Below are 25,973 nucleotides of genomic sequence, written 5' to 3'. Positions count from 1 at the left end.
TTTGATCCATTGGCTCTGAGAATTCACTTTAGCAAGCAAAAGACACGACTCCAATTCAGCATTAAGTGCTAAGCACATGAGCAGTTTCAGTGCAGTGCACTATAGCTTTCCAAGTTGCTGAAACAAGTTTTCATCATCAATGGTTTTTTTTTTTTTTTCTCCCATGGGTAACTTACCATGGAATTAACATGACTTTAAAACACTAGACTTGTTGCTTATAGCCATTAAACATATACTTAAATTTTATTTCAAATTTCATTTCATTTTATTTTATGTGTGTCAGTGTTTTGTCTGTCTGTCTGTACATACTAATGCATGTGTACTGTGTGTGTGCCTGGTACCCATGGAGGCTAGATGAAGGCATTGGGTCATTGTGCTCTGCCATGTGGATGCTGAAAATTGAACTCATGTCCACTGGAAGAACTTCACCTCAGAGTCATTCCCCTAGCCCCTAAATGTAGATTATTTATAATCAAATCTCTCTCCTCAAATCTAATCATAAGGCTAATTTAATTCTATGAGTGAGTAAAATATTAAGTGCTCAAATTATTGTGCTTCATTTACAAGAAACCAACGTTAATTGTTTCTCGTAAGGCAAAAACAAAAAGAGATTCTTGAATCCTTTTCCAGTTTTCCAACACATAATTAAAAATGATGTTGCTATATTCATTTTTTTTTCAGTCCAAGACCACGGTTGTACTCTATTATGGTACATGGAGATAAGATGATTGTCTTTAACATTTTCACATAAACAAATGCCTAAGTGGATTTTTAGTGTGCCTGCATCTGTGGATATTATTATTAAAATATTTCCTTGGCTTTACTCAGTAACTTTGGGAACAAGATTTGTAAATATCTATTAAAAAAAACTTTGGCAATTCTGATTTAAGTAGGGTTTACATTTTCTTTCTTTGCTCACAACTGAGAACCACTTAAGATTCTCACTTATGAAACTGGGACAATCCTAAACAATTTTAGTATTAAAACCAGGTCAGCCCCAAGCAAATAAGTATCCATTAGTTGCCCTAATGAAATATTGCTGGAGTTGAGACTCATTTGGGGAGAAGACTTATAAATGTCTTAGTCTTGTTCTTTGAGGGGTTTCCAAACATCATCTCCTCTTTCTAATTTGCCAGAGTAAAGACAGTCCATGTTGTTGGTGTTCTCCCTTATCTGGATTCAGAAATAAGACCAAAGGTCTACTGGGAAGTCCTGTCCTGAAATGAGTGGTGGGCACTTGAGTTTCATATGAAAAGATAAGGATTTAAATGCAGCTTTTCCATCCATTAGACGGTCATTCTGTGTCTCAGATTTCTCAGACATTGTTAATAAAACATATAAATAATAATGTCTAGGTTTTAGAGCTGCTGTAAATGTTCAAGAAAATTGCTTTTTATTGCTATGCTGATTATGAGCAGCAACTCAAAGCAAACTTATGACTGTCAGCAAAGGTAAGTTTCCTATTGAGTGCTATAGAAATACCTGTTAGTCTTAGCTATCTCACAGTCTCCTGCAGGGGATGGCTTCCTACAAGGGCAGTCAGCTACACTCTGCTTTTCCCGTTCAAGGTGCATCCATGTGATATATCCGAAGGGCACTTCAAACTCAATACTCTTTCAGTAATTGTAGCACCAGTGAGATGAACAATGGGACCATAAAATTGTCATAGTTCTTTTGATGTTAGTCACACTGTGAGCGAAGGACTCTAATACGTTTTATTTATTTAAAAAAAAAAACATAGCCACCATAATAACTAAACTACTTTATTTACTATTTCATTAAGGAATTAAAGATTGAAATAAGGAAGGTGTGGGAAATTTGTTCTTGATCATGGGTGCGAAGCTGAAGAGAGCAGTGAGTTCCATATGCTGCTGTTTGGTCTGGCTACCACTAGAGCTTTGCTCCTATTCAAGCTACGAGAAAGGAAGACTGAGGAAAGAAGTCTTTGAGCTGAAAGCAGAATTTTAGGGTAGGAATCCACTGCTTTCAGGATGACATCACGGTAAATGTGAATGTCTACCACCAAGGCCTCCTCTGAGCCAAGAGTCAATGGCATTCAATGCTAGTCCAAGCCAGATCAATGGTAGCTACTTCCTAATGAGAAGAAAGTAGATTTTCCTTTGAAATTCTACATTAATCCAATCAATTATACTTGCTATGGCTTGGGCTGGAGAGAAGGTTGAGATCATGTACTGCCCTTTCAGAGGACCAGAGTTCCATTCCCAGTTCAAGTTTTCAGCACCTAATTACAGGGCAGCTCCCAGTCTCCTGTAATTGAGTTCTCAGGGATTGACCAGCCTCCTCTGAGCACTGAGAATACCTGCTTTCCTGCACACAAACACATGTACATAATTTTAAATATAAATATTTAAAATAGTTTACTATAGAAGCAGAAGAAAAATAATTTGTCCATTGAAAAATAATTTCAGGATTTTTTTTCCAAATACAGGTCAAGAATTTTTCAGGGAAATGGAGGAGGGGCGGATCTGTGGGAGGGGGAGGAAAGGACTGAGAAGAGAGGAGGGAGGGGAAACTGTAGCTGGGATGTAATATATGAGAGAAGAATAAATAAAATAAAATATCCCCAACCTTATCCCTTACTGTCTAAACAACCAGTCAAAACCATGTTTGGGAAATTATTTAAAATGTTTACTTGAGGGCAAGTGTCTTAGTGGGGTCAACATACATGCTAAGCCTGTGGAACAGAGTTATTCCCCCGGGATGGTGGAAGGAGAGAAATGACATCTGTGAGTGGCCCATCCCTTGGCCATCACACGTGCACCCTGGCATGTGCAACTCCACCCCACATCAGAGTGTAAAGTGTAAAATATGTATCTTTAGTTTATTAATCAAAGAAGAAATCCCAGAATTCTAAGTTTTGCAGAAAGTTATACAGCTCACGGAAGGAATCCAACATTATGTAACACTGGCTAACATAACAACCTGCTCTTCCTTGAAAGGGCGCAGTACACCTTTTACAGTGGAAGTTATTTACAATAGTCAGCCCTTTCAACCCTTTGCTTTCTTTGTGTTGGTTGCAGCAGATTCCCGATTCTTTTTTTTTTAATTAGGTATTTTCTTCATTTATATTTCCAATGCTATCCCAAAAGCCCCCCATACCCTCCCCTCCCACTCCCCTACCCACCCACTCCCACTTCTTGGCCCTGGCATTCCCCTGTACTGAGGAATATAAAGTTGGCAAGACCAAGGGGCTTCTCTTTCCAATGATGGCCAGCTAGGCCATCTTCTGATACATATGCAGCTAGAGACACGGGCTCCGGGGGTGGGGGTGGGGGTGGGGGGAAGCGCGGGGCAGGATACTGGTTAGTTCATATTGTTGTTCTACCTATAGGGTTGCAGACCCCTTTAGCTCCTTGGGTACTTTCTCTAGCTCCTCCATTGGGGACCCTGTGATCCATCCAAAAGCTGACTGTGAGCATCCACTTCTGTGTTGGCTAGGTCCCAGCATAGCCTCACAAGAGACAGCTATATCTGGGTCCTTTCAGCAAAACCTTGCTAGTGTATGCAATGGTGTCAGCGTTTGGAGGGTGATTATGGGATGGATCCCCAGGTATGGCAGTCTCTAGATGGTCCATCCTTTCATCTCAGCTCCAAACTTTGTCTCTGTAACTCCTTCCATGGGTGTTTTGTTCCCAATTCTAAGAAGGGGCAAAATGTCCACACTTTGGTCTTCGTTCTTCTTGAGTTTCATGTGCTTTGCAAATTGTATCTTGTATCTTGGGTATTCTAAGTTTCTGGGCTAATATCCACTTATCAGTGAGTACATATCTCGTGAGTTCTTTTGTGATTGGGTTACCTCACTCAAGATGATGCCCTCCAGGTCCATCCATTTGCCTAGGAATTTCATAAATTCATTCTTTTTAATAGCTGAGTAGTACACCATTGTGTAAATGTACCACATTTTCTGTATCCATTCCTCTGTTGAGGGGCATCTGGGTTCTTTCCAGCTTTGGCTATTATAAATAAGGCTGCTATGAACATAGTGGAGCATGTGTCCTTCTTACCAGTTGGAACATCTTCTGGTATATGCCCAGGAGAGGTATTGTGGGATCCTCTGGTAGTACTATGTCCAATTTTCTGAGGAACCGCCAGACTGATTTCCAGAGTGGTTGTACAAGCTTGCAATCCCACCAACAATGGAGGAGTGTTCCTCTTTCTCCACATCCTCACCAGCATCTGCTGTCACCTGAATTTTTGATCTTAGCCATTCTGACTGGTGTGAGGTGGAATCTCAGGGTTCTTTTGATTTGCATTTCTCTGATGATTAAGGATGCTGAACATTTTTTCAAGTGCTTCTCAGCCATTCGGTATTCCTCGGGTGAGAATTCTTTGTTTAGCTCTGAGCCCCATTTTTTAATGGGGTTATTTGATTTTCTGGAGTCCACCTTCTTGAGTTCTTTATATATATTAGATATTAGTCCCCTATCTGATTTAGGATAGGTAAAGATCCTTTCCCAATCTGTTGGTGGCCTTTTTGTCTTATTGACGGTGTCTTTTGCCTTATAGAAGCTTTGCAATTTTATGAGGTCCCATTTGTCGATTCTCGATCTTACAGCACAAGCCATTGCTGTTCTATTCAGGAATTTTTCCCCTGTGCCCATCTCTTCGAGGCTTCTCCCCACTTTCTCCTCTATGTTTCACTGTCTCTGGTTTTATGTGGAGTTCCTTGATCTACTTAGATTTGACCTTAGTACAAGAAGATAGGAATGAGATCCCCGATTCTTAAGGGTGAATCCACCATGGAGAACCTTTAGAATTTTGAGAATGAGACTGTAACTTGTATTTATGCTAAAGCTTGTGTGTGGGTCCCTCACTTAAGTACAGTTTAGTACTGAAAAACCTCCGTTTTGATAACAGTGCTGAATATGTATGGCTGGAGTGCTGTTGGAAACATAGTTTTGTGAGGTGGAGAATCACTTTATTCGTTTTCTTCTTCCCCCCTTCTCTTCCTTGTAGACAAGCTCTATACAAGCAATATATTTTGTATCTTCTGCTGGGAGACATTAATTAAGAGAGACTAAAAACAAAGTATCTGTTGCTTGTGATGCATGTTTATATGTAAACTCCTGGGTTTGTAGACCCCAAGAATAAAGCCGTAAGAAAAAATAGCATTAAGCATTTTCCCAGAGAAGTTGAGAATTCCCACAGGTTAACTGAAGTTCTGGATCTTTGCCTGAGAGGAGGAAACTGTCCCAGAGGGAAGATGCTGCAGGATGCAATTAGTCACACAATGTTGCAGACTTCTGCTCAAGATGACTTTTAAGAGAAATAACAGTTAATTCAGAACTATTATTTAACTGCTATCTTTTGAAAATATTTCCTGTCCTGTGGACTTTTTACATTGTACTCTGAAGCGAATTCAAAGCTTCTGGTTGTAAGGAATACACATGGCTCCATCTGTAGAGAGAACTACATCATAGTCTTTGTGGAAGAAGTTTTGTTAATGTGCTAGTGGCTAGTAGGCTTTCTCTTTCCAGCTTTCTTAGCTCAGATAGAAAATGTTGGCCATTTGAGGAAATAAATAGGCAACGTTTTTGTTGTTGTTGTTGTTGTTTAAGAGAGATTTGTGTCCTTGGCTAATTTGAGATTTCAGGCAGAAGTTTTGTATTGCAACTTAGTTTTAATGAATTTTCTATCTGTTTCGTTTAAGTGTTAAAGGGTGGGTAGATAGAATATGAGAATTATAACACGGAGTGTGAAAGAATAGCAAGTTTAAAGGTTCCCTTTCTTTCTTTCTTTCTTTTTAAGCTATAAGTTTGGACAAGCTGGTGAAGGTTTAGTTAACTATTAGGCACTTATGTAAGCATTAGGTAAATATTTTGGGTATTCTAAATAAGTGTTCCCAAGATGAGAGACCAATTCTTGGACTGAAAGAATGCCGCCTTCTTGCTAGCAGTTTAGCCCACACTGAGCAGTTGGTTCTGGCTGGTGAAGTGGTTGGGTTGAGAGCTAGTGTAGTGGGTGGGACAGTGCAATTACAGCTCCTGTAGTTTTCCCATCCTTTGTTGATCTTACCTCTTCCCCAAAGTTGGCAAAATTTTCTCATTAACTCCTGGGCTGTTAGGAAAGTAACGTTGAAAAGGTATGGTTCCCTTTCTGAAAGAATGTTTTGGAACTCCGCTGTGTTTTTTAAGCCCCCACCCACTTCACCAAATCCAGCAAATGGAAGAAGCCAGGCCTCTAGGGAACCATTCCGCAATTGATACTAGCACAAATGGGAGGGACCAGGGAGCTGCTGAGAGGCCTGCTCCGGCCCAAAATCCTTTGGGGTTTTGGCTTTTGCCCCTAGACGAATTCATTGATCTAAGTTTGGCAGGCAAGAATAGGGAAAATTAGGAGTGTGGAAAGGCTTGGGGGCGGAGGTCAGATACCCATCCTAACCTTCCTCAAAGGCACCTGGACGCCCGTGGAAATCCCTCCCAGGCACTGTAAGCTCTCACCTTTGGAGAGGCAAGTTTCTTTGCAAACCCTAGACACCTGTGTGAGGCGCTCCCCGTGGGAAAGGTGCTGTGGAGGACGCAAGCGCTCAGCCACACTGTTTTCCTCTGTGAGGCTGCGGTCACAATCCCTCCAGAAGTCAAAGCTGTTAGCACGCACAGTCTGCTCTGTCTCCCTTGGTCGCCAGGAACCTAGCCCCACATTCTGTAGCCCGGAGCCCGCTGACGCCTCCAGTTTGCTCCTGGTCCTCTCCCTCCCACCTCTCCACCTCCGAAGTAGCGCTCCAGCCTCGCTCCGCCCGCACAGCCCCAGCGCCCCCGAGCTTTATCAGGCTCCCCACACACATCGCTGGCTTCCTTTGGCACCCGGCGTTGGTGACCCGAGCCGAGCAGCCACCGCCTCCGAGCCCAGTCTCCCTCCTCCCGCCCGTGGGTCACTGCGCCTCCGGGCTTTGCTCCCCAAAGCGCCGCGGCTCCCACCGCCTTTCAGGTTCATCCTGGGCTGGACCTGTTTTGCTCATCCCTAAACCCGGAGAAGTGGAATCTGCACACTGAAACTCTCTGTGGCTGGAGCGGCGGACTGGGCATGCTCAGAAGCCAGGCTTGGCTTTGGTCTCAAGTCGAGGGAAGCTTTTGCACTCGCGAGGCAGCGGCGACTTTAGGGAAAGTTGATCCGAGAGGGGAGGAAGCCCCAAGACGCGGAGCAGCGGCAGGCAGGAGCCCCCGGCAGCCCGGAGGAGCATGGGCACCCTGCGGGATTTACAGTATGCGCTCCAGGAGAAGATCGAGGAGCTGAGGCAGCGGGATGCTCTCATCGATGAGCTGGAGCTGGAGTTGGATCAGAAGGACGAACTGATCCAGAAGCTGCAGAACGAACTGGACAAGTATCGCTCGGTGATCCGGCCGGCCACCCAGCAGGCGCAGAAGCAGAGCGCCAGCACCTTGCAGGGTGAACCGCGCACCAAGCGCCAGGCGATCTCCGCGGAGCCCACCGCCTTCGACATCCAGGATCTCAGCCACGTGACCCTGCCCTTCTACCCCAAGAGCCCACAGTAAGCAGGGTTACGCGCCCGGGTCCATGTGGCGCCCAGGCGGTGGGAAGCTGCGGGTCTCTGTATTGTCTGTCGGCCCCTGCCCCTCCCGCTTGCCATGTCTGTCCTCATCCTCAGAAATGTCTCATTTTCACGGCACTTCTTGAGGGGCTGTGCACGTTTCTCAGGGCCAGACTCCCTGCACATCCGTTGCCTTCGTGTCTTTGTCAGATGCCAAGGTATTTTTAAAATATACATACATATACGTTCATATATGCCACCTACTGTACATAGTTTGGACGCGCCCCAGGTGTGTGTCTGACCGTGTGTGTGAGTGGCTGTTGAACGGAGGAACCAGAATCCCCTTCTTCCCCAAAGCCCCAGCCAACCTGGCCAGCCGGAAAATCCTAACTGCAGGCTCATCAGACTGAAATGAAATGCGTTGATATTACCCTGACTTTCCAAGCTCTTGTGGCTCTCCTGGATTTTTCTACATGCCGCCGGCGCTTCATGCTGGTACCGTTCAAACCTGAGGTTCTGTCACCATCAAAGTGTAAAAGAATAAGAAAATATACATATAAAACAGAAGAATTTTTAAAATTTTCCTGAGTTGGATGACATTTACAATCCATAAATGGAAACCTAGTCTGTTGATTTTTTTTTTAAAAAACAATGTTTTCATAATATCCAAGAGAGAATATTACTTGTTTTTCCTAAAAGAATTTTCACATGGTTCCCAATGAACACTTTCATTTCCCCCCAGAGGGTTAATGTGTTTTCAGGGACAGTGTAGTCAAGCACATGCTATTTCCAGTGGGGACCAAGCTGTGTCTCACATTCAGGTCTCAAGCCACTGTGCTGCTAGCAGTTCTTGTGTGTTAGAGAGCAGTGTAGTTTTAGTGTCAGTAGGATTCATAACTTGGATGGGGACCCTGAATGAAACTTGTTACACAACACTCGAGCCCAGAGTCCATATGGAGAGTGAACAGCAGGGATGGGACAGCAACAGAACCAGAACACCATCTGAATGGCATTTTAATTAATAGTAATGACATAATTGGTAAAGCAGAGGATTCTGTTGTCCTGCTCTTAACTACATAACACGGCTGGATGACACATGTTACATAATAACAGAAGGTCCCTGGGAACCCTTTACTTCATAAACACAGGGGATTCATAAGAAGAGAAAGTAAATGCTTGGTTATTGCCATTTGTATTTCTTGGATGGAAGGGCTCAGAAGTACACATTACATACACTTTTGAGAACTTAAAAGTCAAATCTATACATGCTGGCCCTCCCTACCCCATGAGTCATTTACGGGCTTAGCTAAAGACGGAGTTTGGATTCTGTGGAGTAGGGGAGAGTTGATAAGGAGAAATATTTCTGAGATTTCGACCTGACCGTGTTACCATGATAGATGAGCTGATTTCAATTTGTCTTAGAAACCTGAGTGAACCGAATCCATTGGAGCTTTCTTTGGTAAATTAATTTGCAGTCCCTGGCATGTTCGCCTGTTTCAGCTAACAAGGTACATGGCCATGTCTCCTGGGCCAAGTTTTGCATAATGAAAATATAACTCAGAGGCAGCTTTTTGTATCTTTAACTATTCTATAGGATTGTCATTTTAGTATCTGCAGGACTTTGGAGTAACCCAGAACAAAGTCTGCTCTTATTTAAAAAAAAAAAAGACCATTTTAATAGACTTTTAGACTCAGTATGATCAACCCAGCTGATAACTCTAGTTAAGCATTCTATTTGAGAAAGCCTAAAGAAATCCAGGCAAGGGGAATGAACTACAGAATGTGGTACATTTAGAAGACTTTTGACTATTGGTGTGTGACACAAAACCCTCATGTTTTTATAAACATTCCCAGTGGAAAGTAAAACTAGAGAAGAACATACTTGTAGCATCTCTGTAGGACACTGTATCTGTTGAACCAGGCTTTGCACGCCTGTGTTTATTTGATACCTTTAACAGGCTAGGTTGCTAAGGTGGTATTGCCCTGTGAGTTTTGTAATTCTGAAGGATTATATTGGAGAAAATGGTAAGATTCCTTCCAACTTTAAATATTTTTTGAAAAACATCTGTTCTTTTTTTAACACGTATATAAAGGAAGCCAGAATAAAATTGCCTTGAGTGGTAGTGTACTTTTCTTAGAGGAAATCAAGTATATTATATGCAAAACAGTTATTATCCTATGTGGTTAAAGTGGCTGGACAAGATAGCTTCACATAGAACTAAGACAATGTGCCAATCTAAAAACTTTTTTTGTTTGTTTTGCATTTCAATGTATATTGCTTGAATCATTTTATTATTCTGACTTGCTGGCAACAAGTGTTTATGGTTTTAATCTTTAGTGGAACTTAAATGTAATCACTTTCCTGAAGATTAAGTTATGGTTGAGGCAAAAGTATGTAAGTAGACTGAAATTGATTTAGCTGCATGCTCCCCTTAGTTTTGGGTTGTCTTTCCAGGAGATGCAGTTAACTGAGCAGTTGATGCTCTCTTCGGTTATCTGGTGATTGAGGTGAACCATCTACCATTTCCTTACTGTGGCTGCCTTTTGAGAATTACAAGGTTTTAAAACTCCTTTTTGTTTCCTAACAAACAACTGGTTGTCTGAGTATAAAAAGCAGTACAAAATGTAAAGTAACCCGATAACTTTTATCATCTCGACAATTTTTAGTTGGAATTTTCCCTTTAAGGGGAGACCTGGAAGAGAGCCTCTGTCAGACTCTACTACAGGGGAAGACACTTGTGCTGCACCTGTGAGGTTCAGTGGGGATGTTGGTCTTCCGTAGTCTGTATGGTTATAGCCTTTTAACCCATCTTAGGTTATTTATGAATGTGAGGGGAAGGTCTGGTGTAGTGAGTTGGAATCTGTTTATACTTCTGCCAATGAACTATTTAAGAATGTAAAACCACTAGACTCTGTTCCAAAACACATCAGGCAAAAGGGCCCCCTTAACAATGGAACATACAAACAAAGCTAGTCATCTAGTCCGTGAGATCAGGCCAGCCGACGGTTCACATGAACTTCTATTTCATGACATTTCATTCCTAAAGAGGTACTCGCTGTTCCCAAACCTTTTCCATTTTGCTGTCACCGCCTTCCGTGTCATTTTGATTGGACGATCTTGACTTGAATTCCCATCAAAACTTGTTAATGTCTTGTGTGTTTTTGTAAAGCTGTTGCTTTTTACCCCTGAGGTGGCTTCACTTCAGAGAGGGAGATGACAGGTTCTGTTCTGTTTCATTTTTGTGACTGTGAAATAGTCTGGAAGCATCGGAGGTAAAGGAGACACATAGTTTCCTATTAGGGAGGAATTAAAACATAGAAGACCCTGAGTGATTGTCTAAACCTTAATATTATGTATTCCAAGAGAAACAGGATCTCCTTAAATGCTATGTGTTTAATTTTAAAGGAAGTCATGGAATCACACAATTCCAGTGTTGTTATAAGTAGCCTAATATTAAAACATAGATTTCTTCACAGTATTACACTTCAAATGAGCCTTGCAAATCAGCCCAATAGTTGTATGAGATAATACCTGCCACATGGAAAAATACTGTAAGGCACAGAACCCTTGTTAATAAAGAGTTACCAAGGGACCCAACAATGTCGTACGTACAAGTAAATATTTCAGAACGCTGAGTGACGCGAAATGCAGCCCAGTTCACAAAAAGAGTTGGTGGCTTCTGTGGCTCCCATTGAACTGTATGCTATCAGGAACTCCTCTGAAGGACATGCTATTGCATTGTAGGACTTGGGAAGACTGCTATGATGTAAGCCCTTTATACTGTGAGGGGAGCATGGAAGGGAGTGAGGGATGATACAAACCCTAGCCATCATCAGAGACAGGGTACATCCAGAGAATGGTGGTAACCAGCAGCTTTAGTGGAGTGCCATAGAGGGGACGGAGTATCTCAGGTTCTATGGTCTTATAAAGTGTAATAAGAGAAACTTGTTTTTTAGAATGATCCAGAATCGTATGTGTGTGTGTGTGTGTGTATGTGTGTGTGTGTGTGTGTGTGTGTGTGTGTACACGCGCATGTGTGATCAAGTGCTAGTTATTAGTGGTGAAGCTCTCGGTTCTAACCTTCCACTATAACTACAGCAACTAGGTAAGAATATCTAACCTAGCTAAAAAGCAGGCGATGAAGACTCTTGAAGAAGCCAAGTACCTTTCTGCGTGTTCTCATGGAAAACAGCCGAGTTATCCGCCATAGGCCAGCTCTGCAGATTCTTCACATATCTGGGCAGACTGATGTAGATGGGAATGCAATCTTGTTAGTTATTGAAATTCATCTCCCCTGCTTCCGTGGGGGAGTTAAGGTCTGACCTAAGGTTATTATAATACTTTCCAATTTAAGTTTGAACATTAATTTGACATTACAGCCTATGCAGTGAAACAGAAGTCTGTACAAAGGCTTTATCATGTTATACTGGATCATGCTGCTAAATATCCCATTAGGGGGTTTGGATGTACAGTCAAGTTGCTTGCCCATAAACTGGGAGTTACAATGAAAATACTGACAAGCCTTAAATAAAGTAGCTCTAGGGATGGCCTGAGAATATGAATGGCCAGCTTCCTTGCTTGACTGGGGTGCATCTCCAAGCTTGTTATTTCACTCAAGAGTTGGGCTTGGGTTTCTGCTAGGAAAGGGTAGAGTAAGACATGCAGTGTTTCCATTGTTGCAGTTTCCAGGTTATAAGGCATATGGGAACATTTTTTTTTTCCTGTCTGCCTAGCAATGGAGGGTCTCCATGGTATCCTAGCAACCATATTTGAATACCAGGCTGCTGCTCTTTCTGCTATCTCTACCATAGGTGCTGCTGCCCATCCCAAGGAGCTGGGATTGCTGCTAGCATCTCAGGCCCTCTGACTTGAACCTTCCTGGCTCTGAGAACACAAGACAATGTGGCAAATACTCACATGCTGAAATCAGCACTTACCAGCATGCTCAACAGCTTATTATACAGTCACATCTGTGGCATTTTGAATCCTAATCTGAATTGTTGAGCTAGTGTTCTTTGCCACCCCTCCTGTGACAGCTCCTCTCTACTTCCTCACACCCAGCCTTCTGACACCACTTCTAGGCCCTCCCACCATCCTTTGTAATGATCGCCTTCCTTGCTGGCTCCTTAAGGAAAATTTCTTTTGAGAAGTGAAATCTGTACAGCCTGTTTGAACTCCTGTAAGTCCACTTTTGCTGGTAAGGTCAGGGGTATGTTCTCTTTCCCAAACTGACATATAAATATAAACAATAGCACAAAAACTGCAACTACACAAAGCAGATGTTTAATGCAAGGTGGGGTGAACAGTAGTGCGCTTTCACTCCTACGCGTACACTTGTTTTGGAATAGTATTTTATGATCGTAGTTATTAGGATAAAAAAAACCAGGAGAGTAGAGCAGGAGAAGACATTTCAAGATGCAGGGTAGGACAAGAGGAATGTTGTTGAAGCTATGTTCTATTTTCCAGGAGGTTTAAAAGTAGCACTATACTTTGTGGACATATAATTATGCTCCAATATGAGAACAAAGTTTGCAAGAAAGGTAGTCCCTTGTGACCAAAAACTGGCAAAGACCCTATCTGAAAGCTTGCCTGCACTTGGGAAGCCATACTTAGGTATTGGTTGAAAATCATGCAGATGCTTCTCTTCAGACCAATACCTATGGGATGCTTTGGATTTTTCCTTAGAGGTGTCATTGAATCTAACATCAGGGAGGGATTGGTGGTCTGTCTGCGTGCTTCAGTGCAGAGGAAAGGGCAGCATGTCAGCGTGTAGCTGTTCTGAAATACCAGGTTACGGATGATGCTGCCCATCCCTACCACCACCACTACCACCACTACCACCACCACCACTACTACCACCATCACCACCACCACCACCACCACCACCATCATCACCACCACCACCACCACCACCATCACCACCACCACTACCACCACCACCACTACCACCACCATCACCACCACCACCACTACCACCACTACCACCACCATCACCACCACCCCCACCACCACCACTACTATTACCACCATGCTAATTTTCATGGGACACTTACTCTGTGCCAGATATCTTCCCTCTGCTTAACCTGTGTCATGTCCTTTCTTCTGTGTGTATGAGTGTGTGTGTATGTGTGGGGGAGGTAAATGCACATACATACACATTATGTGGGAATGTGCTCACAACATGGGCAGTTCTTGATGTTGTAATATCTTCAATAATTGCTGCCACCTTTTTCCTTCTTTTCTCTCCTTCCTTCCTTCCTTCCTTCCTTCCTTCCTTCCTTCCTTCCTTCCTTTCTCCCTCCCTCCCTTCCTTCCTCCCTTCTCTCTCTCTCTCTCTCTCTCTCTCTCTCTCTCTCTCTCTCTCATTTATTTATATTAAAATAGCATCTATGAATGAACCTCCTGCTTCCTGTATGGGCAAAACTATTTTTCTCAGTGCTAAACCTGGATTCTAAATGCATATTGGGATTCAAGCTCAGGTTCTTAAGCTTTTCCAGCAAGCACTTTATCCACTGAGCCATCTCCTTCTCCCTAGCATCATGGACTGCAGCATGTGTGTAGGGAACATTCTACATTGCTCCCCTTTCCCAGCCTGAGGAAGAGAACACCTAGACTCCTGTAAGGTAAGGCACATGCTTAGTAAAACACCGGAACCAGAATTGGATCTGCTGGAGCCTTTCTCAGCCTCCTCTAGGTTCTTACACTGTCCCAAGGCCTGCAAGGATTAAGGGCTTGTAGAACTGTAGAACCTAAGAATAACAAATAGGCTCTTCTGGGGAAAGTATCTGTTTGCCTGTAATCAAAGAGGAAGCAGCAAAACCTTGGGAGAAATTAGGTAGGACTTTTTTTTTTTTCTTTCCCAAACACGACTGCACATTTGAATCTTCCGGGGAACTTTAAAAATCTCATTGCCTGAGTGTTCCCTCAAATGAATTAAAATCAGACTTTTTCAAATGATGCCTGAGGTAGTTCTTATGTGAAATGGAATTTGGGGAGCCACTGTGATGGGAAGACGACAGGGCGTGTTCTGTTTATAGGACAGAAAATGGAGGACCAGGGTAAATTTCCCCTCTAATGTGTTGAATGCCTCTACAGGCTAAAAATCTTCCTTGGCTTGCAAAAGCAATGGTGGGATTTATTTATTTATTTATTTATTTATTTATTTATGAGATTATAAACATATATTGTCTTATTGTTTATCCTTCTAAGTAAGCATGCAGTGCTCCCCAAAGCCCGTTTCTTCTCAACCACGGTTGCTTGTTAGAAAACTGCTGAGGAAGCTTTTTAAACACAGTTTTGCAGGATGCCACCAGCAGGATTGATTCAGTCACGCTGGGGATCGGGCTTACAGAATAATTACATATTTTAGTCCAGAGTTGACTCTCATCTTCCTTCACTGACAACTTCTTCACTAGCCCACCTGGCTCCCCACGCTGCAGACTACTCCACTTCATACGCTTTGGGAGCAGATGCTGCTCAGAGTGGAATGAGGCAGCTGCAGCTGTGCTTTACCCATCACAGCTGGACTGTCCCTTTCCGTCTGATTCCGGGGTGGACTGCAACAGTCCTGGCCACACAAAAGTGTCACCAGCTCTGTTCAGCTGGTAAGCATGTTTTCTCTTTCCAGCCAGCCACAAGTCCTGGCCAGCCATCAAATACTCATGAGGATCAGGCACCATCCTAAGTTGGTTTTCCAATTTTTGCTCCGGGAAGTGGCCTTGCTAGCAGGAGGGAATGTTTCCTTGAGTCTCAGTTGATTCTATGAAATTTGAAATTGATGAAGGTGAAACAAAGACAAGTCCCTCTTGGAAGAGCAGCGCGGGGCTTGTAGCATTTCTCAGTCTGGTATGAGATGCCTCTGCAGCCAGCTATTTTTTTTTCCCCTTACAGATATTTTATCCTTTTAAGGCAAACAGCTTGAGCTCCGGCTGAGAAGTACTTTCCAAGGAGGTTTCAACGAAAGCAGAGCTAGCGCATCAGCCTCAGCCCCCTTCCCTGACAGTTTGGTCGTAGAGAATAGATCTAGGCTATAGGCTACCGCTGGCTGGTGAGAGGCCTGGGGTACACCTTCAGAGAGGGACCTTGAGGCATATGAGGATACCTACCCCCAGTGCTCTGAGCTCACTGCTGTCCCTATGGTTAGCTAGCTCTCCATTTCCTTCTTGGGTCCAATTCGCAGTTGAAACTCCTCAAGGTATGGGTAATGGTCTCCAATAGGAGTCTGTTCACATTTGTAATTCAAGCATTATCCTCTCAGGTGTGAGTCAACCAATATTGCGCTTTATGTAAGCAATGAAGGTAGCTAATATAATTGCAAATGCATTTTGGCAAAAAAACTTCTCCTTGCAACCACGGTCAATGAGGAAGAGCTTCCTTGTCTACCCCTCCTTTGTATAAGGATACCAATGTGTTCTGTGGACGCACAGCATGCTAGAGCAGAGCCGGTGGGCAAAAGCTGCCCAGAAGACGAGGACTGTCAATTACACAAGAGAGCTAATCATATGGAAAGTAAACATTTTCATTATGAATGCTGCATTTAGTTGTTAGACCTAAATGGGAAGGGACAGAGGAATACATAAGGAAATCACACAATACAGAAGCAATGAAGATACATGACCAAGAACACACATGTGTCCACCTATCGCATTTAGCACTTACAGGCAGGCTGGAGAGAGCACAGGCTGGTGCGGGGACCCAGCATAGTGTGTGGGGGAATTCTTTTTGTGTATGATACAACACTGGGATGCAGTTAATAGAGCAGAGGGACCAGTGGCAGTTTAGTGTGGGCCTATAGGACAAATTTTGCCTACATCCAAACCAATACTGTCAATGACTTCTGCCCACTTAAAGATCACAAACACAACTTAAGCTTCATCACGCTTGCTGGAAGACAGATGTAACTGATTAATTTATCCACAAATGCAGAGTTTCTTAGGCCCAGCCAAAGCATAAGTATGTATGCATGCATGATTTTTTTTATTCTAGGATGGTAATGTTTTTAAAAACAGATATGAGGTTTCTGATGTTAGAACAACCAGTTTCATTTTCTCCCTTCTAGCCCATAGGTTCTCCTTAGAAACAACATTGTATTTCTTCCTTCACAGTAAACAATTGCATTATCTGGCATTCAGTTTAATTTGGTTAATTGCATTGAATGTCAATGATGACAAATTTGCCACAGCTAAGTAAAAGAGATACCTCTGCTGTTTATGAAGCAGATGTATTATGGCAACATCAAGATTTCACCAGATCTAGAGCATAATAGAGTAATGAGATTGTGTGAGGGGAAACACATCTTGTAGATATACAATGCATCATCCTAATGGTCCAGATTTATCAATAGATTATGCCTTAGACAGTGCTTCTATGTCTGAACTAAGGGGGAAGGAAAAAGGACACTCACAGCAAGAAAGAGAAGTGGGCACTCTTAGTTTTGTCCCTCAGATTTCTTGTTATAGACGGGTAAGACAGTGGGTCAGCCATACAGTGTATCTGCAGGTGGCTGTCACACAGGCTGAGAGGAAGCACAACTACATACTGTGTCTGCTCAGGCACACATTTCTTGAATCACGAGTGACAGAGCAACACACTTGTATATTATGCTAAGGCAGCAAAGATGGCCTGGACCAGAGAATTGTGCTGCTGTAACAGGGTCTGTTAAGTTTGTGAAAGCGACAGGTACTATTTTGCTAAGTCTGCAATGGCAACTCCTCTTGCCAGTGGGAGGAGAGAAATAAGGAAACGTGCGTGCGGGCAAGAGCATGGGACTCAGTGTGAATCATGTTTCTCATCCTAGATAATTGCTACTCTCTTATTTTGGAACAGTTTAACGATACTAAGACTTCAAAAAGTAAGCTCAAAGACACATGGAGAATTAAAAGAAGGTTTGGGGCTGGCAGAGCCATTCACTTGAGGCTGTCTTTATTTGGAGCAATGGAATCTATTTAATAGAATGTTCACAGTTCTGTATCGTTGGAGGAGTTTTTCTCGAAGAGCAGATGGAAAGACATGAAGTGACCAATGGCACAGAGTTGCCATTCATAGGCTGCCTGGCTTTGTAGAGCTGCGGTGATGAGCCCCATCAATGTGGCTGAGCAGGGTTCTTGTTATAGACCTTAAGAAGTATTGTCAAAGAAACCATTCTATGACTTTTAAAGGTATTTGTAGCCTTCATCACAAAGTCGTCATTTTCCTTTTCTTCAAAAGAGCTCTGCAGATTTTGTTGTTGTTCTTCATAAAAGGAAAATATGAGATAAAAAGCATATTTTTGTCTGACTCTGCCTTCTCTGTGTTTTAGCATCATTTATCAAGGAGATCTCTGTTTTCTGGCTGAATGCAAAGGAAACCAAGAAACTAAGGGTCCATTAGTTCATGGAACAAGAAATGGCATTAAACTAAATGGCAGAACACTGTGATGCTGAGGTGGTATTTATGGAATGAGATCGAGGATATGTAATAAACTAGTTAGTCATGAATGGCCCATCTTTTGATAACTTCCTGCAAACTTTACACAGGCTTCCTGGATTCACCATCTTTGCATTTTGTTGGATTGCTTAGGCACTAGGGTGTTTTGACCTTTGATGTGGAATGCCTAGCATAAAATATGCTTTATATTTGATAGCTAACTGCTCAAGAGTATAGTCCATATCCTTTAAACATAATAATAGTTAAATCAAAAGAAGGAAAATTTAGACACTTGGAAGCATGACATATGTCTGTTTTGGACACTTATTTACGTGTTTATGAATAACTGTAACATGATTTTTGAGCATAGTAATATTTGAGGAATAGTTCATTATTTCTACCTTGTTATATTCTATCTATAGTATAATTGCGAGTACTTAGCACAATGCAGGTAAATATTCTACACATTAAGAAATGAAGGAATGAGAAAGGTCAAGGTTGAACTGCTTTGGGATTGCCAAGTGAGGTAGGCTGAGCGATGAATAAAGTGAAACCAACCTGTTGCTGGTATGTTTATCCTAAAGCATAAAATAAAAACACCACCCATCCCTGGGGAGGTGAGCCTTCTCCACTGATACCTTCCAAGGCTGGTCTCACCTATGCATGTAACGCCTTCCTCCTACTCCACGAGGTCCTTTGCTGTGTAATTGTTGGCCACAGGTGCTAGTCCATCTTAGTGACTCCCAAGGGTTACTGCCAGAGTGATGGATCGAAAGTGGCTCAAGTGTGCATTTATTTGTCATGCCAAGAGTAGGTTTCTCTGCTAGATGGACTTAGACGTTATTAAATAACATCTAAGTCAACTCTTGCTAGTAAGTTTTTAAATCACTGATGACAGCTTTTCTTTCTGCCTTTTCTCTCCCTTTCATAGTTCAGTCTATCACTTTATCATAGTGAAGCGAAACAACATCATTTTCAAAACGACACTTCTTCAAACCCGGCTCCCCCTTTTCTTTCCTTTCAAGCAAACTGTGCCTGCCCCCTGTTGAATCAAATTCATGTTTTAAAGAAACAGCCTCTCCATTTGTTAGTGAGACCTTTTCCGTATTCCTCCTGCCCTCCCAGAACTGAACATCTTTAGTTGAACATTATTAGAACGTTTATCAGATACATTTGGATTCTTTACATTAACAATAAATATCTCTGAGGACTATTTTTTTAGCTGCTTTTTGTTCACTCATCTGTCAGACTCTTTTAAGGAACTGAAGGCAGGAAGTGCTAGACTGGATGTTTCTTCTGTTCACCCACAAACCATTTGATACCTAAACACTGGCATTCTGAGAAAATTCCCTTTATAATACTGCCTTCTCTGGGGTGGAGGTGGGGGAGCGCTGTTCCAACATGGATTAGACCTGAACAGCTGAGCTGGTGTTGAGTTTATAGTTCTTACTGCTTGGCTTTGGGCTGCTGCCCTTTTCTTCCCCAGGCTCATCAGGGTTTAAAGTTTATATTTTAGTTCCCATTTGGCTCCTATGCCTCCTCACCACATGACAAACTCCAATGAAACAAGACCTGCCTCTCTACTAATGTGCTGGGTACTTGGAACTCAAAACAGCACTGATTCTTTGTCGGATAACCGACAAGATAACGCCTTGCAATGTTTTTGGTCTTCAAATACTTGTACTTTTTAAAATCAAGAAATCTGAAAAATCTAAACTTCAAAGCACTAGGTACAGTAGAGGTTGTAGGCATATTAGCTTTGACCAGGAAAATGACTGATGGAGGCTTGAATGTGGATGCTTTGACTAACCTTTGTGGAATACCAGTGCTAATCTCAGACCCTGTCCTTCCATGTGTCTAGCTCATGTTTGTATCATCTGCCCCATCTCTGAAAGCATCACAGTTTTTTTTTTTTTTCAGCCCGAAGAGAGTCTGGAGATGCCCCTTCTAATTTGAATCATCTGTGAATGTAAATTATCTTTCCAAGGCAGCATCCTTGTCCTCTGGCTTATTAACTGCCTTGTCTAAGGCTTGCCATGTAAAACCTCCTGAACTGGTTAACCTAGAGAGGAAGCAAAGGGATTGATTGCTAAGAATTACAAATATGAAATTAATAGCAGCTACAGGAGAATCTTTTCAAATTCTTAGTTCTTTTTTTTTTTCAGACACAGCTAGCACTCGCACTAACAAAATTCTGTCAAGCTTAGAATAATAGCTTGCTAATTTTGACTATCCAAAGATTCTCAAAGATCTTAATATTATGAGAAGCTAGGGACCATCAAACTAATGATGAAATACTTTTTAATTAGGTGCTTGCTTCAATGTTAACCAAAAATAAGACGGGAATTTTAAAGGTTGGTTTTGTTTGCATATCATTCCTTAGCTCTTCAGGATGAGAACTGGTAGCACCCAGTCTTAGTTGAAAATTGAAAAATACCTTTTAAATCTCCCTGGATCCTGTGCTTCTGTGTATGTCTGAGGTCATAGTTTTGGAAGGCCCATGTGACCATGTAGCTATAGCCTTTGTGAACGATAAGAATGATATTTAATAACAACTTATACTCATTGGTAATAAAATTAATATGCACATGATTTCACTTATATTCTTTAATATCTGAGTGAGTAAATGAGTGCTGATCACCTTCAATTCATAGACAAGGACATAAAGGATGAAGGAGGTGAGAGACGATAACCCCCTAACACAATAGCTTTTAACTGATGACACTGTAAATCCCACAGGTGGCCAGACTCAGTTCAGCCCCTTCCACACTGTGTGCATCCATAGTGCACTCAAGCATTGCTTTGAAAATTCTTTGAACTCTGTGGCTCACCACTACACTTATGGAAATTATAGTCAGGTAGGCCCAGAACGCAGCAACTGTAATAGATAGGAACATAGTCTCTGATGCAACTGCTCTTTCACAACCAACTCCAGCTGTGATATCGAGTCTGACCCAGCTTCCCTTTCCTCATTATGAATAAAGATTAAAATATGTACCTGTCATCCGACCTCAGTAGCCAATCACAGTGGACTTCATAATCAGTTTCTCTTGAGGTAGTATTACTACTATCGATTTATGGAATTTGTTAAACTGGTTTTCATCAAGGAGTAGGCAAATCTCTATACTAAGATTCAGGGCATAAGATGTAAAGATTGGTCCAGTAAGGGTAGCTCTTAGGGGCAGATCCCAGGTCAATTCAACTGGTTTTTTGGGTGTGAATCAGAGGAAGAAGTAATGATAGCAGGAACCCTACATGACATCAGTTGTGGATTAACCAAAGGCAAGGAAGTTTGAAAACAGGCAAGTTTGAAGTTCCATATCCCTGCTGTTGATCTCATTCAGTAGACAGCTTGAGGTCTATGAAGGAGTCAGAGATGGATTGACTATGGTTGAACTGTGACCCATAAGTAAGCTAAGCTGTAAATTATAATGAAAAGTTGCACTGTCTTGAAGAAAAGCTCTTGTATCGGAAGATGAAGACTATTTAGTGATCATTCTTTTCAGGTTAATTCATGAGGATTTATAATATTTTATTCTTAATATTTGTTTAAACACCTAGGCCACTGAAAATCTAGACTGTGTGTTTGCTGCTCTGGAGTGAGTTTCTGTGGACCCCTGCCTTAATGATTTGATTCTAATCCATCAAAAGTATTTAGAGAAAAGTGGCTTTGCTTTTTTTCTGAAATATTTGCCTGGAAGTTATTCACTGATAATGGATTTCTATTTGAAAACCATTTATTCCCAACTCGAGTATTTACTGTCCAGACAGGGGAGCTCTCAGGCGCAGAACATAATCTTAGCTCATAAATGTTTTCTATTAATGACCTTGATTCTCCATCTCAAGATGTCTTTTCAAAAACAATATGATTGTGGGTAAAAGCCGTGATAACGGCCCTGTTAGCCTGTGGAGGAATGCATTAATGGTCTCGGATGGAATCTTGACAGCCATGAGGATGAGCTGATAATGGAAAGCCTTAGAATAAAAATAAAAATACTAGTTCATTTGGAAATGCGTCATGTAGTGCAAGGAAGATAGATTATTTTCTACAGCTTTATTGAGATATAATTTACATACCATAAAATTCACCCAGCATATACACACAGTGAAAGAATCTGCCATAAGAGCTGGCCCTGGTGGTGCATGCCTTTAATCCTAGTACTCGGGAGGCAGAGGCAGGTGAATCTCCCTAGGTTCGAGGCCAGCCTGGGCTATAGAGCGAATTCTAGTACAGCAAGGACTCTGTTACACAGAGAGACCCTGTCTCAAAAAAACCCAAAAGAAGGAAAAAGAACAAAGAAAAGAGTCTGCAGCAGCGAATGCAGAAACCCATGTAACTACCACCACTGTCCATTGTTAGAACAGTTCAGTATCTCCCAGAACTACTTGGGGCTTGCTTACAGTCTCTGTCTTTCATCCTCATTCCTATACAGCCAGCGATCTTCTTGCTTCCTGTCTTTACCAGTTTGCCTTTCGTATAAGCTTCATACAAATTATTCAAAATTATTTTGAAATCTATGCCAATGTCCTCGAATGACTATATGTCTCAATTTTATGATTTATTCAGTGCAGTTTAGAATGTTAAGAATGTAGTTGGGCCCCCCAGGCAGTTATTATTACATTAAACTCCAGATCTTATTAGGATCAGAAAATTTGGCTGATCTATTCTCTGATTGGTTTTGGAATAGTTCAGAGTGGGGAATTTTAGTTTGTGACTATATCTGAGGAGTTCGTGTGGCGATGACTTGATTAACAGTCACAGCAATCCAACTTTCCAGTTGTTATTTATAGAGTAGGCATGGTGTACAGGCATGGTTCTGGGGCATTAAGATGCATTTTGGGCTAATATTTCTGGTAGGTAGAGAATACTTATTCCATTTTAGAAATAACATAAGGAACATATGATAAGTGAGAGCACTTAACTAATTTGCTTGACTACACAGGGCTGCCAGAACCCACAGTCTGTGTTTGGGGCTTCCATATTGAGATCTATTTATCTTAACGTACGATAGTAAGCAGACTGTATGGCTGACACCATCTACAGGAGTCCATTGATTTCTATTTTCTTCAACACAGGTGTATGCTTAAGGAAACAATTTACTTTTAATTATGTGTTCCTGTGTGTGCTTGTGTGGGGTGTGGTCATAGAGTGAAGGCACTTGTGGAGGTCAAAAGAGGGTTTCAGATCTCCAGGTGCCATCTTTTAGAGGCATTTGCGAGCCGCCTGACACAAGAGATAGGAGCTAAATTCAGGACCTCTGCAAGAGCAATATATTCTCTTAACTACATTTTCAGCCCCAATGTGGGTTTCTTCTTGAAGCTACCTTTCAGCTTGCCCTTTTGATTTCTGTGCATATTCTGTTATAGAGAGTATGAAGGAAAGGAGAGCGTCAACATGGTTAGAATAGTTGCCAGTCCCTCAAATGAATATAGAAGTGATCTTGGGACTGTCTATGAAATGAGAGAGACAAGGAGAGAAGAGAGCTCTGAATTATGGAGGGAATGGGCAAGCACACACAGGAGAAATACAAGACAAAAGAACCCCAGCAAGCTTGAAGCGATGGCAGACAGTTCAGTTCTTCAGTTATGCCTGAGGTGGTGATTTCATGAATAAAGTCAGTTTTGATTAAAATTCCCTTTCGACAAGCACTGTTTTACAGGAGGAATCCTAATGGCTTCCTGTATCAGTGGGGCTGAAAGCAGATGAAGAAGTCTTTGGTGGATAGAGCAGCTGGTCCTGACCCCAGTGGGACAGAACTCTGAGTTAAGGTGGCTACAGCTGACTCCACTTTGTTTCATTAAAGATCTTGGCTTGCAATAAGCAGCTCTTGCCCGGGTGGCAGTCAGTCCTGCCTGCTGCAAAGGCTTCCGGGTTACAAGCCAGTTGGGGAGGCTGCCAAGTCTGTTGCCTATTCAGCAGTGAAATGAGGTAGTGCCATCAGTACCATTCCTTAGTGTAGAGGTACCAGTTTGAGAGAATGAAGAATAATCTTATCTTGAGGATTAACTAGGGACTAATAAAAGGGATTTCAGAAATAGAAGCTGGCAGAGGATTCTGCAGTGAGCTGTAGGGTGTGACAGAGCTGTACTTCCCAAGTCCATCCATCCATGTGCTGGAAGACATCTCCCAAGAAGTTACTCACACAGGCTGGTCAGGATCCAGACAGCCTGAGTCCAGGTGCCCCAGCTAAGGGCAGACATAGATGGAACTAAAGCTGACAGGGCAGAACAGATAACAGTTTCTGCTCCTGGCTAAATGGGCCCAGGGGCAGTGCTGGCCAAACTCATGCCACAGGTGGCCAGGAGCCACTGGTGCCTATGTTTGAGAGATTGCTGGATAGGCTCAATGCTAGACTTCTGATCACGTTGGCTAACCTCTCTTTGGTGTCACTGCTGCTCACAGCCTTTGCTTAGGACACTTAGCTGCAGCCTGGAATAGATCACTGACTCAGTGAACCCCGAAAAGCTTCAACACCTCTAAGTCATCGCTGGGCTGCCTATCTTGCCACACAGGTGAGGCAGCTGGAAGACCTCAGGATTGAGGTTGTGTATGCCCCCTGTTTTGGGATCCCTGGACCCAAGCACTCGATGACTGGAGGTTGACTGTAGCACTGGGCTGGATGGCTAGTGCCAGGGCCCAGTGGTATAGCCTGAGTCTTGTAGGAGTGCTGTTGGAGCTGTGAGGTTGAATGGCCGTGGCAGAGCAAGTGAGTGATGTCAACAGAGAGTGTCGTCATCTGGGCATGAGCACCAGCTTAAATGTGATAAGGCCATCTTTAGAAAAGTAAGCGAAAACCGTGACTGTTGGGACTGTAGCAGCAGCTGTAGTAGTGTCTCAGAACCCTGAGTGAACCAGCTCATGGTTTCAGTGTAATCTGCTCAGTAAGAAAGTCTAAAAGAGCAAGGGGTTCGTTCCCAGGGAGCCACAGGATACAGTTCCTGCTCTTTCTCCCTTGGGGATCTGAGATTCCTGTTGTCAGCCTATTACAGAAGGCTTCAGAAATCCCTCTTGTGACTCAACCTGATGATGGGCCTAGTTCATGACCTCCTTCATTCCCAGGCACAGATTGCAACTTCTCCCTGGAGGAAGCCTGACAGGTCATATCTGTGACCACTTTTTGTTTTATGTGACTTGCAATTTCTATGACCCTCTTTTCACCTGACAAGCTCCCCCTCTTCTGCTCTCAGCATCTGACCCTTCTCTTCACTTAGTGGGTGGGTGGGTAATCCTGATGGGGGTTGTTCAGCCTCCAGCATAAGGCAGATCTATCCAAACACTGCATGCCTCTGAGTGTTATCTGAGAGCCCCCCTTCTGACTGTGCAGTGTTGGGTGGGGGGCTGGGCTTCTCCTTTCCCCTAAGCCAATCTGTCATCCTCAGGGTTGGACACTTTGTCCCTTGTATCTTGCCACCATACAGTTGTTTCCTTTTTTCTCTCTTATCTCAGGCCTAGAAACGCTGCTACTTCAGTGACCCTAGAAACAACGAACAACCTATTCTTACGTGGTTCTTTCTCAGCTCTGGTCATCTTGGAAGGCTGTGGCAATCTAGAATTTGCATTATCTTTAGTGCGTTGGGTAGAGAAGGAAGGGCAATAGAGACTGTTTAAAAAAAATGGAAGGCACAGGGCAGAGAAATAACTCTATGAGAATTCTACAAACATTCTGTAGAAAGGGGGCTTTCAGAAATAGTAAAGTGTATACCAAGTGTTTTCGTTTTCTTTTTTTTTTTCTTCTCCTTTTTTTATTGGATGTTATATTTATTTACATTTCAAATGTTATCCCCTTTCCTGGTTTCCCCTTTGAAAATCCCTATCCCATCTTCCCTCCCCTGCTTCTATGAGGGTGCTCCCCAATCCACCCACTCCCACCTCACCACCCTGACATTCCCTACACTGGGGCATCGAGCCTTCACAGGACCAACAGCCTCTCCTCCCATGGATGCCAGATAAGGCCATCCTCTGCTACATATGCAGCTGGAGCCATGGTTCTCTCCATGTATACTCTGGTTGGTGGTTTAGTCCCTGGGAGCTCTGGGGGTTCTGATTGGTTGATATTG

The 25,973-nt window shown here is 42.6% G+C and overlaps 1 protein-coding gene across 3 annotated transcripts in view; it reads left to right on the top strand.

Annotated features, from left to right (window-relative positions):
• Positions 1-25,973, top strand: part of Prkg1 (protein kinase, cGMP-dependent, type I) — a 1,200,782-nt gene that overhangs the window by 93,788 nt on the left and 1,081,021 nt on the right. The window contains exon 1 of one of the 3 annotated variants that reach the window (NM_011160.3): positions 7,111-7,510. The exons of the other annotated variants lie outside the window; for them this stretch is intronic. Within the exon in view, the coding sequence (NP_035290.1) occupies positions 7,200-7,510 (311 nt within the window). The 5' untranslated portion in view covers positions 7,111-7,199. Of the gene's footprint in view, positions 1-7,110; positions 7,511-25,973 lie in introns of those variants that run through there. 3 annotated transcript variants of the gene reach the window in all.

This window comes from Mus musculus, chromosome 19 (genome assembly GCF_000001635.26).
Source record: "Mus musculus strain C57BL/6J chromosome 19, GRCm38.p6 C57BL/6J".
In the NCBI taxonomy this organism is placed as follows: Eukaryota; Metazoa; Chordata; class Mammalia; order Rodentia; family Muridae; genus Mus; species Mus musculus.
Note: the sequence above shows the minus strand (reverse complement) of the source record. Positions and strands in the feature narration are given on the sequence as shown.